The 14,997-nt window shown below is 34.8% G+C and overlaps 1 protein-coding gene across 1 annotated transcript in view; it reads left to right on the forward strand.

The window, feature by feature from the left end:
* Positions 1-322: 322 nt before the first annotated feature.
* LOC112460272 (alpha-2Da adrenergic receptor) overlaps positions 323-14,997 on the forward strand; it is a 97,351-nt gene continuing 82,676 nt past the window's right edge. The window contains exon 1 of the mRNA XM_025024887.1: positions 323-2,436. Within this exon, the coding sequence (XP_024880655.1) occupies positions 1,237-2,436 (1,200 nt within the window). The 5' untranslated portion in view covers positions 323-1,236. The remainder of the gene's footprint in view (positions 2,437-14,997) is intronic.

A 14,997-nucleotide genomic window follows, 5' to 3' on the forward strand; every position in this document is an offset into this window, starting at 1 on the left:
GTTTCCGTCACGAAAGAGGAAACGTACGAGCGCGTAAATCAATTATCAAGTTTTAGACAAAATCATGTCTCACGACCGTGTTAAAATGGCTGTCGTCTTGTGAAATTACTTTGAGAATCTGTGCTAGTCCTAAAGAGAAATTTTCTTACAATCGTCGGCACTTTCTCAAGACAACTTTTCTCGCTTCATTTGCCTCCAGGCTATGTAGGCTGCTCAAGCTTAATATAAAGAAAAGGTAAAAAAAAGGGGACCAATTTTTTACTCTTATTCTTATAGACTATCTCTTTTTCTCTCTCTCTCTCTCTTTCTCTTTCTCTCTCTCTTTCTCTCTCTCTCTCTCTCTCTCTCTCTCTCTCTCTCTCTCACATCTATCTTTCTCTTTCACTTTCTCTATCTACCTTGATACTCTTAATTAAGTCGCCCACCGGACTATCCATAAATCTCTGTACACTCTGTCCGTGTTAAGTCTGTTGTGGACCAGTGAATGCAGGAAATACGAGGAACGGAGTCGCGACTCATGCAAGCAATAAATTAGAGACCAACTAAGTATGACCACGGCACCGAAGACGTAACGGAAGTAACGTTACGACAACAGGAAACCGAAGGTGTCAGTTACGCCGAAATTAGCTAAATTTAAGCTAAACTAGATTCTAAAAGATTTGGTCCAATAGAGAAAAAAAAAGACGGTTAACGATTGTCAAAAGCGAAATTTAATCGCATTAGCTGCGCTAAGGGAAAAATAATGCAAACGTGAGTATCACGCGTAAATTGCAAAATTACGCGCGCAAAAAATCACGAGACTTTCAATTCGAGCGAAAGAGACTCCTAAGTCAAAATATTTTTTCGATTAAGTGTGGTACTATCGTAATTTACATTTTAAAATACGCATCGATTACAGTGGGAACAAGCTCGATCAACGAAGTTGGTTTCGCAAATCAATATATTGTTTGAGCCGGAAAAATAATCCAACGATAAACAACGGCTTCAACAAGAACGAGCCAAGAGGACGAGCGAGAGGAAGAGCGCGCGTGGAAGTATTTACGTATTCGACAACGATGGCATTATCCTGAAACGGGCATGACGCCCTTGGCCTCGAGATGCGACGAGACCACCACCCTCCTATTGCTGCTGCTACTCGAGCTGGCACCCGGGGCACGTTGCTATTCGCGCGCGGCCGCAACCTCTGCTTTGTCCTTACCGAGATAGCATCTACAGTCCCCGGCGAGGGTGCGAGTGATGCCGCTTCTCGGCAGCATTATGACCATCGCCGTCGATAGTCCGACAACGGCGTCCACGAGCGTCTTTGAGGGGAACATGACGTGGTCTCGACCAATCAGTGGTGGCTCTACGTTTCCGAGTAACGAGGCCCTCCCGACACGTGCGATCTCAAACGGTAAGCAACAGCGGCGTCTGACCGCGACAGCTACCAGTGATCGTGTTAGTCGCCTCTTCAGCGGTGGAGGTGCTGAGAAAGGACCGAGCAAGAACGCTGCTAAAAACAACGAAAAACACATCGAGGGCAACAAGCGTAACACCACGACAGGAAGAGAGGGCGGCAAGCCCAAGCAAGAGGTAGCGAGAAAGGAAGCTTCCGATCATTGCGGCCACACGTCAGAAACTCGAATTTGTGGCAGGAACACTGTAGACGCGGCAAAGAGCGGAGAAGTTGCATTTACTGACGAAGAAAGAAGGGTAGGAATAAGTATTGAGGGCGACAGCAGTGAACAAAGTGGTGACAGCGTAGGCAGTACTACCGATAGTGTGAGTGTGAGTACAGGTGTATCGAACAGCACGGAGGAGGAAGTTGTGATCGGAAAGGATTGGTTGCTCTTCGGTTTTAGCGACACAATGGAGGACACGATCAATTCGTTCAACGACTCGTTCAACGGTAGTTTCCGTCATCCATGGAATATTAGTTATAACGAGACTTTCATTGTTCTGGAGGGTATGTACCCGTCGGGATACACTCTCCCGCATATTATATTGGCGTCTATCCTCGCGACGCTACTGATGATCGTGATCGTCGTGGGAAATATGCTGGTGATAATCGCCATTGCCACGGAGAAAGCGCTCAAGAACATACAGAATTGGTTCATAGCCAGCCTCGCGGTAGCGGACTTCTTCCTCGGTCTAGTGATTATGCCATTCTCTCTCGCTAATGAGATAATGGGTTACTGGATCTTCGGGTATTGGTGGTGTGACATTCATTCTGCCATGGACGTGTTGTTGTGTACGGCCAGTATCATGAATCTGTGCCTAATCAGCTTAGACAGGTTTTGGAGCATTACACAAGCGGTCGACTATCTGAAGAAAAGAACACCGGCTAGAGCGGCACTCATGATCGCCCTCGTCTGGCTATTATCAGCGCTTGTTTGTATACCACCGTTACTCGGATGGAAAAGACCTGCTCCGGCTGAAGAATATCCTAAATGCTTGGTAAGTCACGATGTTACGAAATTCGAGATTTTTTTTTTTATGTTAATAATTATCAACTATTGTCTCGACTTAAATTGACATAACCTGAATTACCGAATTATCTGAATAAAAACTAATATTAAGCACAGATAATTACGTAAGAATTTAAAATTATATGTAAAGTATCAGAGATATAAAAAATTAAATTATGTCGATATATCGAATTAGGCTTCTCTAATGAATCAAAAAATTGAGGCATTACGGATATCACCTGCAGCCTCAATCATTTATTTATCTCTTTTTATTATTAAACCTGAATGAAGGATTATTACCACGAAAATAGCAACGTAATTTCGATTTCAGTTGCTTTAAACAATTATGAAAAATATCAGATCCAATTTAATTTCCAGATATTTGACTCCACTGATTATAATAAACACTCTATATCTATGTGAATTCTATTTCCTGTAATAATTAATAATTAATAATTGTATTGTCCTATGAAGTGTTATCAAAATTATATAAATTACAATTTTTTATTTCATTATTCATAAAATACGTATATCAAATATACTTTTGAGAGAGACTGTAGGAAAAAGGTACATAATTTGGAATGGATTTTATATCTTCAAAATCTTTTTTATCCGCGTATATTACTAGGTGGGTTGAGTAGTCAAAAAGATCCCGTATAGCAATGTATAACCAATTTCCAATCCGAATATTTTCGCAATGTATATTCTGCCGTGAACACGTGAGGAGAAAGAAAGTAAGACGAGAAGTCCAAGCAGGCCAGTTACCTTTCATGCAATAGCGAAACCATCCTTATCCCCAGCCCCTTTTGAATCCCGTTCACGGTGATCGCCACAAAATGATACTGTGGATTGGATTTCTATGCGCGACAGTTCAGTCTACTGGCCTGACATACTGAAATTCAGGTCGTTGTCTGCTACTTTGTACCATTTGCATAAACTAGACATTTGTTCAGTGGACGTTTTTCAAAATGTTTCCGTGAGGTTTTTCAGAATTTTAATATAATAAAAAAATATAATGTAATATGTTATATCAGTTATAATTATCTAAATGATTTCCGACAGATATGAAATATTAAAGTGTATAGTAGATAATCGTTTTATTTAAATTATTTCATAATTCTAAGATATGTGAATGTTTTCTATAAATTTTTGGAATTTTTTTTGTCGTTAGAGAAATTAGAAGATTAGCCGTTTTTCTGCCATTTATATTGCAGCTTCTTATTTTTGCGGAAAATACATAATGTACGAGATGATAAAAAGTGCTTTCGGTACTATTATAATTGCACACGCTGGTGCATGATTGAATGCACCCTTAAACTTCCAACGGAACTAATTAGCGGGTATAATTGAGCCATACATTCCTACGGCGTATAGTGGCAAAACTTGCTTGCTACACGAATTGCTACGATGGATTATACAGCGTCTTGCGAATACGAAAGAGAGAGAGAGAGAGAGAGAGAGAGAGAGAGAGAGAGAGAGAGAGAATGTGTAAATGTGTTTTATATGTGCATTACGCATTAGCTGTTTTTATGTTTTCATAAAATATACTCCATACTTAATAACGGTAAGCAATAAACTTGCGTATTTTCCTCATTAAACCGTATATAATTTGTAATAATGATGATGAACCATTACGTGTAATTCGAGAATTTATCTGCATAAGATGAGAAATGTTAATTGCATTAAAAACAATTATTTTTATATATTAAATATAAAAAAAATATATATATATGTATGTGTATAAATTGGCGGGATAATATAGATAGAAAGGTGTAAACTCGATCACGCGAACATAGTTTCTTCACCTGGTATTCGAATGAAGCAGCATATCGTAACGATAGTAGTGATTATTATGTGCACGAAAATCGTGCCCGTCAGGAAGATGCGATGACAAGCGATGAATGAAGATCTTGAATATGTCGACCGAGGATGAAATGTGTCACTTAAAGATCGGTTGGATTTACAAATGACATAGCCTGTTGCAAAAGGAGCATTTGAAATTTAGTTCTTGGTCGTGGATTGACTTATATATCTTGTCGCAAATGTATCTTGTTTCAATATGAGTTCCCGAGTACACGTCTTAAATTATCTTAAAACTAAAAGCGTTAAGTCCGACAAACCTAATTCGATCTTTATCATAAAAAAAAAAGAAATACGGAGTTGTCTTCTAAACAGTGGCAAAAGGTTTTTTTTTAATTACGTGATCATTAAAATACTATAGAAATATAAGATTTTTATGTATCTTTTTTATTTTTACTTATTACCTTTTGAGTATCAAGAGAACCTTTTAATACTTTCTTTCGAGAGAGTATTCTGACGAACAAGTGACGTGTGAACATCTATTTAAGCGCATCCTATTATCCTTTTTGCTCTACTATTTTCTACTATACATACGTACCATTACGGATCTGACAATCTTGTTCCACGATTTCTTGTTCTTTTTCACATCCTCCTCTCTCATCCATTCAACGAAAGACGCGTCATGAGGCCCCTCAACCGACGATATTGCCATTGGATTTTTCTCTGACTGGTGACAAATGGAAGAACGACAAGCACCACGCGACCGGAACGGAGAGGCGGACGACCGCAATCACAATCATCGCGGTTTAATCTTTTAATGCGATTAGATTGACGCTTCTTTGGCTATTAACAAGAACGAATAGAAGGCGCGATTTGTCTTCTTCACTGTTACCCGCTTATCTTTATTTCACGAAGCTTAGCACGACTGCTAAGAAAATAATACACTTCGTCTTGCATTAGAATGGGTTTCATTATACAGAGTATTCCAGAAAAATAATCGGATGTTCTTCCAGTCACGGATGGTATAAAAATTAAAATTGGTTTTTCTTTGACAAAGATAATAATTGATAAGGACAAATTGATAAATTTACAAAATATTTTTTTAAAACACCACATTCTATCGAGTAATATTTAAAATAACACTAAGTAATAGAAATTATCTAATGAGAGATTTAATGAAGAAGATATCGATTTAATGTAATTAATTTTCTACATCGGCAATGCAATAAAATTAAAACATTGACAAAAAATAATTTTGATGTTTTTCCTCTATATGTAATTTAATAGAATTGATAAAAAATTGTGCGTCAACGTGAATCATTTTACATACGTATTTCAGTTATTTACTAGTAACAGAAATTATGTTCATAAGTAGAGATAACATCAAAAAAGAATTAAGCTGTGGCAAAATCTAGTCATTAATTCCAAGTTCTGTTTCTGACATATTCTACATCCGGAACGCGAGCACTTATAAAACGTTTTACAAAGTTTACAGCATCCTCCGAAGTATCTGCATTTGTTAGGGAAAGTATGCGAGAAGACAGAGAGGGAGAGAGTTAGACGGAATACATTCAGGAAGGAAGTAGTTCTCACTCTTGTCTTTTAATGCGATTAGTTTAGCAGCTCCGTAACGATGAAACAACGTGCAACCGTGTGTAAGCTGCCGTTTACAATGGAATTGTAATTATCTCTAATAACCGACAGCGTGTTTGGTATACGTGGCTTTTATTTGACTGTACCGCAAAAAAGCAGAAAGGTTTTGTTTACTTTCTATTTTAATATTTTTAATACACTAACATATTATTTTTAAAGAAATATCTTTTTATCAACTTCTCCTTCTTCTTCTTCTTTTGTTACGAAGCGGCATCGAAATATAGGTACATAATTTTCGGGATGCGAGAGAGATAAAAATGGCATCGCAATTAAAAACAGTCTGATAATCACAAAACTTTGTAGTTGAAATTCTTCATATAATTGTCTAAAAGATTAATATTCGTGTGTATAAATTATAAGATAGATTCTAGAAAAAACAAACTCATTAATGTGACGCTCTGATTTAATCATAATGTCAATTTGTTGAAATTTCCTACGCAATTTTTTATCATGGCTATAAACGAATCGTAAATATATTTACGAATAAAGTCATTTGGTTGACTCATTCATTTGTAAGCAAATTTATTCGTATTTAGAAGTACAGACGCAAAATCAATCACCAAATGGATTCTACGTAGCTTTTTATACGACTTAGGCAAAGAATGCAAATCGCTTGGTAAACTCAAAATCGGATTACATCATTGTTGCTTTTTAACACATTTACTTCTACAAATATAAGGACGCAATGATTGACTAAAAAGTCTTCGATTTCCACTTTATTTTTATCATTATACATGAAATGCTTTACATTCATATTATTATATTAAAACAAAACATTTTTAGAGAAAATACCAATAATAATGCTGCTAAAACATTACTGTAACAAATTCTTTTATAGCATTGAAATTTATTGAAATATCATTCCATCCTGAACCACACGTGTAAGTAAAATTGATTTATGCGGATAAAAATACACAAGTGAAAGACATAAATGCTGAATTTGTTCTATATACTGCCGCATAGAAATTTAATTGTCAGGGAAATAAGAACATCTCGGTTTGTCGCTTATTAAGTAGACTGGAAGAATGCGTTGAAAAGTTTAATAGTTTAAGGAAGCAGAAAATACGAAAGTTTTAAATAGATAACGCTTAGTTATAATTGTAAATTTTTCCAGTACCAGAAATACTTTAGGGATTAAAAATAAGTTTATGTTCAAACTGGTTTATACTAATATTTTTCTTATAGCATATTGATTAATAAATTATAAATTTTGATTTATTTAATTACTGTGTGGCTTGATAACAACGTTCCTTTTTAAAAAAACATTATTTTTTATGATTCTTAATACCTGCACGTACATTACTCATGTATAAAATGTGAGAAACATTGTTCTTATACATATAACATCTAAATATATTTGCCTAGGGAAATAGCGAGAATTATTAATATTTCATAAAGTTTGTAAAATGACATTCATGAATGGATACTAATGGGGCTAATTTTGCGTGTTAAAGCAACCATCAATCTTTTAATATGTTTAACTAGCCTTGGTTAGTTTAACGCATAAGAGTTCATACTAATTGCATCTCGATGCATGTGTGACGACATTCCGCGTAAAAAGCACTAGAGCTTCGGTCGTAGGAAAAGTTAACTTCACGAAGCATTTTGCTGCATTTTATATCGTTTTAGTGAATTATTAAAAGTACATGGAAGTTTACATGTTACAACATAAGAGCATAAAATCCTCTTTCAGAATTTTATGTAAGAAATAACATTTCTTCAAGAGATACATATATAATATATATATCTATTTATTTATTTATTTATTTATTTATTTATTTATTTATTTATTAAATATGTATATTCTCATATTTAATAGTTATAAGCATATAGCTACTAAATAATTAAAAGTCCCGCAAAATATAATTATTATCTATAGGTATATACATTGTTTTCTCATTGTTTTCTTGTTTTCATTGTTTGATAGCGTTTTCTTTGCTTAGTTATATATAATATAAATTATTATAACGTTGGGCGGTATTAATATTGTCTAGTACTACATGAAGTGAATAAATCTCAAGATAACGCCCAAGCAAATTTATTCCGTCTGCTTGAGAGACACTATTACTAAATATAAAATTATCCAGAAGATTGTATAAAGTCTTATAGGAATCTCATCATCATTCATGTGTGATGACCTAGCTATTTGACATTTCATCAGATTTAAAAGTTCAAAGGATACACGCATGAATGCTATAGATTTATTCTTAAAATTGCTTAGAACAATAATGAGATTCCCAAATTGTAGATTTTGTTCTAAAATAGTTGTATATATAAAGTTTTATTATTATTTTTTTTTCCATAAAGTTTTAGTACACATGCTGAATGTATAATGTCTTCAAATTGTTGTTAATAAATAATTTCGAAGTTAATACCATTGTTAATGAGATAAAAAATGATTAGGGGTATTCAAATAAGTTAAAGTTTAACGGTTTGACAGGTTATGTTGGGTTAAAGTCAAATAAAAAGTTAATTAATTAACTTTGGGCGCGCTACTCTTTAAGGTTATGCAAAATACATAAGTGACTCATTAACCTAACACATTAATCTTTGGGTTAAAAGTGTAAAAATTAACTTTTTACCCGACTTTAACCCGACATAACCTGTCAAACCGTTAAACTCTAACTTATTTGAATACCCCTATTGTTACTAATTGTAAGTATAATTTATATAGTTTATATAAATTTGGGTTATTTCCTTTTAGTTTCAATATAGAAAAAGAATTTTTAATCAATGTGAATGTATAATACGAATTTCTTTGCTTTGACGCAATTTTATCTATTTCTACAAGCAAACAATGATAGGAACCGAGAAATAGCGATTGCGATTAGAAACGCTTACGAATAATTCGAATTTCGACATGCCGTATTTTGCGAGATACTTGTCAAAGTTTCTCAGATTGTCGATAAGATACAAATCTTATCCTCTTCTATTGTATCTGCATTCCTCGCGCCAATATCGTTTTACCTATGACGTTGCTTTATAAAACTTTCATGGAATTCAAGGGATGCACGAAACCGAAAGTTCCTACCTCGGGATTGCGTTACTTCCCAAAAGAGCAATTTCGAGAATCACTCCCAAATGCATTCCGCATAAACATATGCAACTTGCTATCTTGCGCCATAAAATATGCCCCGCATGTTAAGCTATTTCCCATGAAATATATGAACCATTTGCGCTATATAATTAGCGTTTCTTTATAAATTTATATTTAAAAGATTAAAAGCACATAACAAATCAATCCATTTTTGCTAAAATTTCGCCAAGTTTGTAGACACTTATACACACATTTATGTTATTACATTACAGCGTTGATGTTTCATCACGTGCACGAATATTGTTTTAGAAAATTATAATTCCGTAGTAAAGAAATATGCATATCGATTGCACAAATATATTCACTTGAGAGTCTGATGATCTACAATCTACATCCAGATTATTAAATCGCAAACTTTCATAATTTCTTCCAATAATAAATACTAAGTAGATGTCTTGTCACTTCATATTGCGAGAATGTTCTCTCTCGAAATCATAAAGCGCAAACTAAATAACAAAATATGTTATGTCATTGTTTGGCACTTGGAACATACAAAAGCTCGTGTACTAGCTTCGTGCAATTATAAAAAGAATCGTGCGTGGGACGAGAATAGTTGGCTCAAAATCCGAAACGTTTCAGAGATATTAACTAAGCTTTGGACACGGATGACTTTTAAACACGATTTGTTTATTTCGAAATGCTACGCATTTGAAAATTCTCTGGCGTCAATAGAAGCTTGCTATGCTCAGGAAGAGCGGAAAGAGCAGAGAAATAAAATTCCAACGGGTCTTGAAGCCGTGACCCGATTCAATCGCTTTGCATCGTTGTATCGTCGTTGCAGTTCTCAGTTTTCGATTCTATTAAAAGGGTAATTTTTTTCTTCTTTTACGGCTTTTCTCATTATAAATAGTATGTTATCGATGCTTCATTAAACGCGTTTAATCGGACACTCTATCCAGAGTAAGTATCTTGATAAAGTGCTAACGGCGCGTGAAATCTTTTCCGAAGTAAATCACTAAACTGCTTGGTCTAATTGCTCGGCGTGTTCTAACCGCTAAATTAGCAGCTCTTTGGTTCAGTATTTCAGACTTTTTTATTTACTCCACCTAATTTGAAGATAGCGATTCGACCGAGTAGAAAGACATGCAAACACTCTTTGAAATAAATATTCCTCATATAATCTACAGCTTGGATATAATCCAGGTTTGTTAGATGATACAAGAAGAATTCACCAGCCTAAGGAAAAAGGAATGAAGGAAAAGGAAATCTGCACGTAAATCACATACATATGAGACAAAACTTGCTGTTTTTAAATAATTCTCCACATTTCTTACAAAAGTGTTGTTCTCGAGATATATTTTCTCATTAAAGTGTTTTCAAAATAACTGTTATGCTAATATGACATCATGAAGAAATGTGAAACGCGAATGTTTTTATTATTTTTATACTTAGCGTTATTTTAGCTATAATTAATTCTATTTTTGGTTATATTGAAATCTCTGAAGCACTCGATATTAATTTATCAAAGATAATTTAATGGAAAAATATTAAATGTGATTCATTTTTAATATAAATATTCTTCAATTGATCATGATAATTAATACATAATTTGCAAATCATTTTCATTGGTTAAATTATGTAGTAGCATCGTTAAGAATAAACCATTACCCGCGTGATTAATTTAGAATGTGGGAATATCATTAATTTCTCAGCAAACGGAATGCGGAAGAGATACTTAAGCATTCGAAATCAACGCTATCTCGATTTAGATTACGTGGTTATCCTGTAAATTATAGATTTTGGTTAAAATCGACATCCGACAACTCGCTGGTCGTTAGAAGAAGCGATCTCGGCTGCTAATCGGCGAGATAATTGCGTTTAGCGGCAGCGTTAATCGAAATATCTCAGACTTGAGTTGAGATGTATACGAAAGGTGTGCCGTAGTGGGATGTGCCAGAAGGAATAATGAAGAATGGCGGCGAATACGGTGCTTAGCTCTTGGCTTAGCTTCACCAATACTTCCTTCCTTCTTATTCTTACGATCCTGGAATACAGGATGCTCCTACATTATTCGTGGTATAGTTGTTTCTTATTTCTCTGTCTCTTCGAGCATTATTTTTCTGTCCGTTTGCTGCCATATTTAAGCGCAACCCGATGTTGTCCGGAGACTGACTAAAGACATCACAAATAGTGCGCACGACATCTTGTGATTGTATTAAATAAATTAATTGCAGAAATAAAAGCACTATAATTTAAACTACTTATTGTTAGATGCATTGCATCAGTTTGAGATCTAGTTGAAAATTATGTTTTAATTATAATATTTAATCTTGAGCTATATATATATATATTTTATAATTATATAATACATATAACAATAATATTAATAGCTTTATTGAATGCGTAATAAGTATAGATCAAGACCAGGCTACAGCAATAATGTTATAACGCTATAATGCCTGATCTAGAAAGAGTATATCTTATTATAACAAGATATAAAAAATCATAAATATACATACATAATGCAATATCTGTCACTTTTGGGGTGCAAAACATCTTCTGAATGATATACATTGCACGATGATGTATGTTTTACACATTCTACGCATAGTCAACTCTTTCGCGTCGCATACTGGTATACTTCGGATCCTAACATCGACAGATAACATTAAATTTCACGAAGCAATCAGCACGCGGTTTGCTCTGAAAATTAAATCGATACGCTGCCACGTATTGCCATATTAAGTCCGTACTACGTGACCGTCGGTGAGTGCCAGTAGTGAAATCGAGGTCGAGTCAGCCATATGTCAGGGCGAGAACATGTGGACAACCGCCTTTGTCGTGGGCAGGGTACGAACGATCAAAAGGCTAAAGAGCGCCAATCGAGTCGGAGGTTGATATTGAAAGCCGACCGAAGCTTGCAAGCTTAAAAAAAGTTGGATCAGAGAAAACTGCGGTTGCAAGTACAAAGAGGATGAAATGGAGAGATGAGAGTAATTCATTTGGCGAATGTTACAATCAACCGACTGATTAATCTACACGTGTATTCTCTTTCTCTTCCTGTTAAGTTTACTTCGTTTGTATATATTTTGCTTTATGCATTGTGCTTTATATCTCTCTTTCACTTTTCTCTTTTGTTCACACTTATTCCCTTTCGAGCATAATGGTACGTAAAACGGATTTACGCTCGGATCATTTCTTTTTAAATAAAAATTTGACGCGAGGTACTTTTTAAATTATCATACTTGTTACTTGTACTTTATTTTGGACAAGGATATCTTAGCCAGTCACACGCAATTTAAACTTATTAGGATTAACATGAGGTTTGTTTCATCAAATTCAGCTTTCTTATGGCAATTTTCTATGAATCTGATCTATTATTATTTTATATTGCTTATTTCATCGATGATAGACCAAACTACAATTAAGTATGAATAATTGCGAGTAAATTAACTTAATGATTAAATCTATTTTTGTATGTATTGTTATTAACTCTTACTATTTTTGTATAAAGATATATTTGATTACTATTTTATCATCTTCACAATAGGTATATTCTCCCAAGCGAATAATTTCATAATTTCGTAATACACAAATTTCTATCTTATCTTATGAAAGTAAATTTTATGTGGCTAACGTGCGGTTTTGTCAGGTATTGTGTTTATAAATAATTTCTAGTTTATTATAACATAGTAGATATAACGTTGCATTGCTTCAGGCTAAAAAGCTCGTATGCTAAAAAAAACCTTGTGCATTAAAAAGTTTTCCGCCAAGCAACCATTATATTCCATTGCTCGCAATATCGAGGTCAAACTCCAATCTGCTTCGTTATTTCAATGATGATGATATAATTCACTTGATACATAATGTTAAATAACAATATTATTGAATATTATTACAAATTAAAGAAAAAATTATTTTATATGCCTATCTTCTTTCTTATAATTGGTTTTATCATTTCTTTGATATTGAAAAATTCTCTACTTTCCAAGTTAGCAACTTTGTTGGAGTATTTTAGCATATTTGTATTTTTATATCTTATCGTTCTCTTTATTTTCTTTTCTGTATTCAAAGCTATGTAGATGATGTAAATAAAATTGTAAAACTACTAAGAACAAGGAATATAAGTACCTAATTATTAATAAAGTATAAAAGTAAAAAAATTAAGATATTTTTTGTTCACTCATAATTCGTTTTTTTAACACAATATACGAATTATAAAAAAACATTGTTTTGTATATTTTTTTGCGATTGGATACTAGATTCTGTATTTTATTTTAAGTTGAAGCTATGAGTGCAAAAAGTCATTTTTCAGATAAGGCATTTTTTGACAAGCACGACATAGGAAAGAAATATATGAAAAAATAATTTTAATTTAATAATTTTAAATTAACATATTGCGCGATTAAAAATTATATTGTATTATGTAAAAATAATGGTGATCTATTTGTTTATTACAAATAGCTTTCTCTTTATCTTGATGATTCTTATCTTACAATTAGTTGAGCAAATCTAGTTATTGTATACCTATTTCAGTATAGAATATTATAACTTTGTTATATCATCCACTGCTTGCACATTTTCAAAGTATATGTTGCACTAAAAAATTTGCCATACAATATTTGTTCCGACTATTTTTTTGCTGTTACAAGAGTAAATCGCGCTGATACTTATGCTCTCGAATAAGTTCTCGAATTTTCAAGAGCGCACTTCAGTCTCGTCGACCGGAGTACGAGCATGCTCAAGTAGTCATCCTGATTACGTCGGTAAACTTAAAAGTTTTAATCTACTTCCATAGATGATGAAGACTTCATAACTTTCGAGTTCACTAAGTTTATATTCTTTAATATGCCGGAACGAAAGCATTTGAAGATATATTTGTTTAAGAACAAAGCATTCTATGAACTGTAATTGTATTCCACAATTATTTTCCACAGATTATATTATACATACATTCATGTGTTATGTTATTAAATTTCTAATACAGATGATAATTCAATTTGTCTGGCAAATTCAAATTGTAGGAAAATGGAATTTCAGTATTTGCCTCAAGAGAGTCATTAAGGATGAAAATGCCGCGTTTAAACAGCATTTTTATATGTATACCGAATCTTTGAATATTTTGTCAAAGAGAAATAACATGAGCAGTATATATTTCTGTAGGCAATGGATTATTGATGGAAATCATTGCGGTCGAGAATACCCCAACCGAGATTTAAAGCTTAAGTGACACGCGCACCCACGTGAAATCTGTGTAAACGCGATGAGACAGAAAACATTAGTTTCCCCTCTGCAAATCCACGGCTTCAACGTTGCAGCGACGTGACAGCGGCCTTAAGCTTCTTGGCCGTCATTCACCGCCAGGGATGCATTTCACGGCAACGCGACTCGTAAGCAATTCCAGAGTAATTCGCGGTGACGCACGACTCATCGTGTCTTTGGTACGTGGACGGCGCGGGCGGGAACGTCATATCGCTGCAGCGTACTTTATTAAAAAATTTCCAAGACAAGAGGCATTCGGCATCCTTGTTCCATTGAGGGACGAGGTCGCTGCCTCGTCGCCTTTCTCTGCGTCGCGTCGCGACGAGTAGCTTATTCGCATCGTGATAGCTGCATCTCATCCGGCGTAGAAGGATATTTTTTAATAAGATCACGCCCGCCCTAGTTCATCGTCGTCGTGCTCTCGTGTATTGCGTTCGTCAGACTGCAACCAACCTACCGTCTACCGCAGACAGGTTTGCGCGATGCGCTCTAAAATGCCGTTCGTTCGTGTCGGTATCCGAGTGCACACGATATCCGGGAGCAGCGATCTTGCGTGCTGCAAGGGACGGAGGGTAGCCGTAGCTTCCGCTTTACGTGAGTTCACCAAGTGTACCGCACATTTGCCGAGCGATTGGCGGATGTATCGAGCGGCACGGTGCGCGGCGCAACGTAGCGCGGCGCGGCGCGGCGGGTGAGAAAGAGTTGCGAGGAACCGAAGCGAGAAAGGAACGATAGATAGATAGATTAATAGCTGCCGCGTGGAACACGAAAGTATAAGTGGCAGCTAGTAATCGAGAT

This window comes from Temnothorax curvispinosus, unplaced genomic scaffold, assembly GCF_003070985.1.
Source record: "Temnothorax curvispinosus isolate PA1 unplaced genomic scaffold, ASM307098v1 QBEX01010444.1, whole genome shotgun sequence".
In the NCBI taxonomy this organism is placed as follows: domain Eukaryota; kingdom Metazoa; phylum Arthropoda; class Insecta; order Hymenoptera; family Formicidae; genus Temnothorax; species Temnothorax curvispinosus.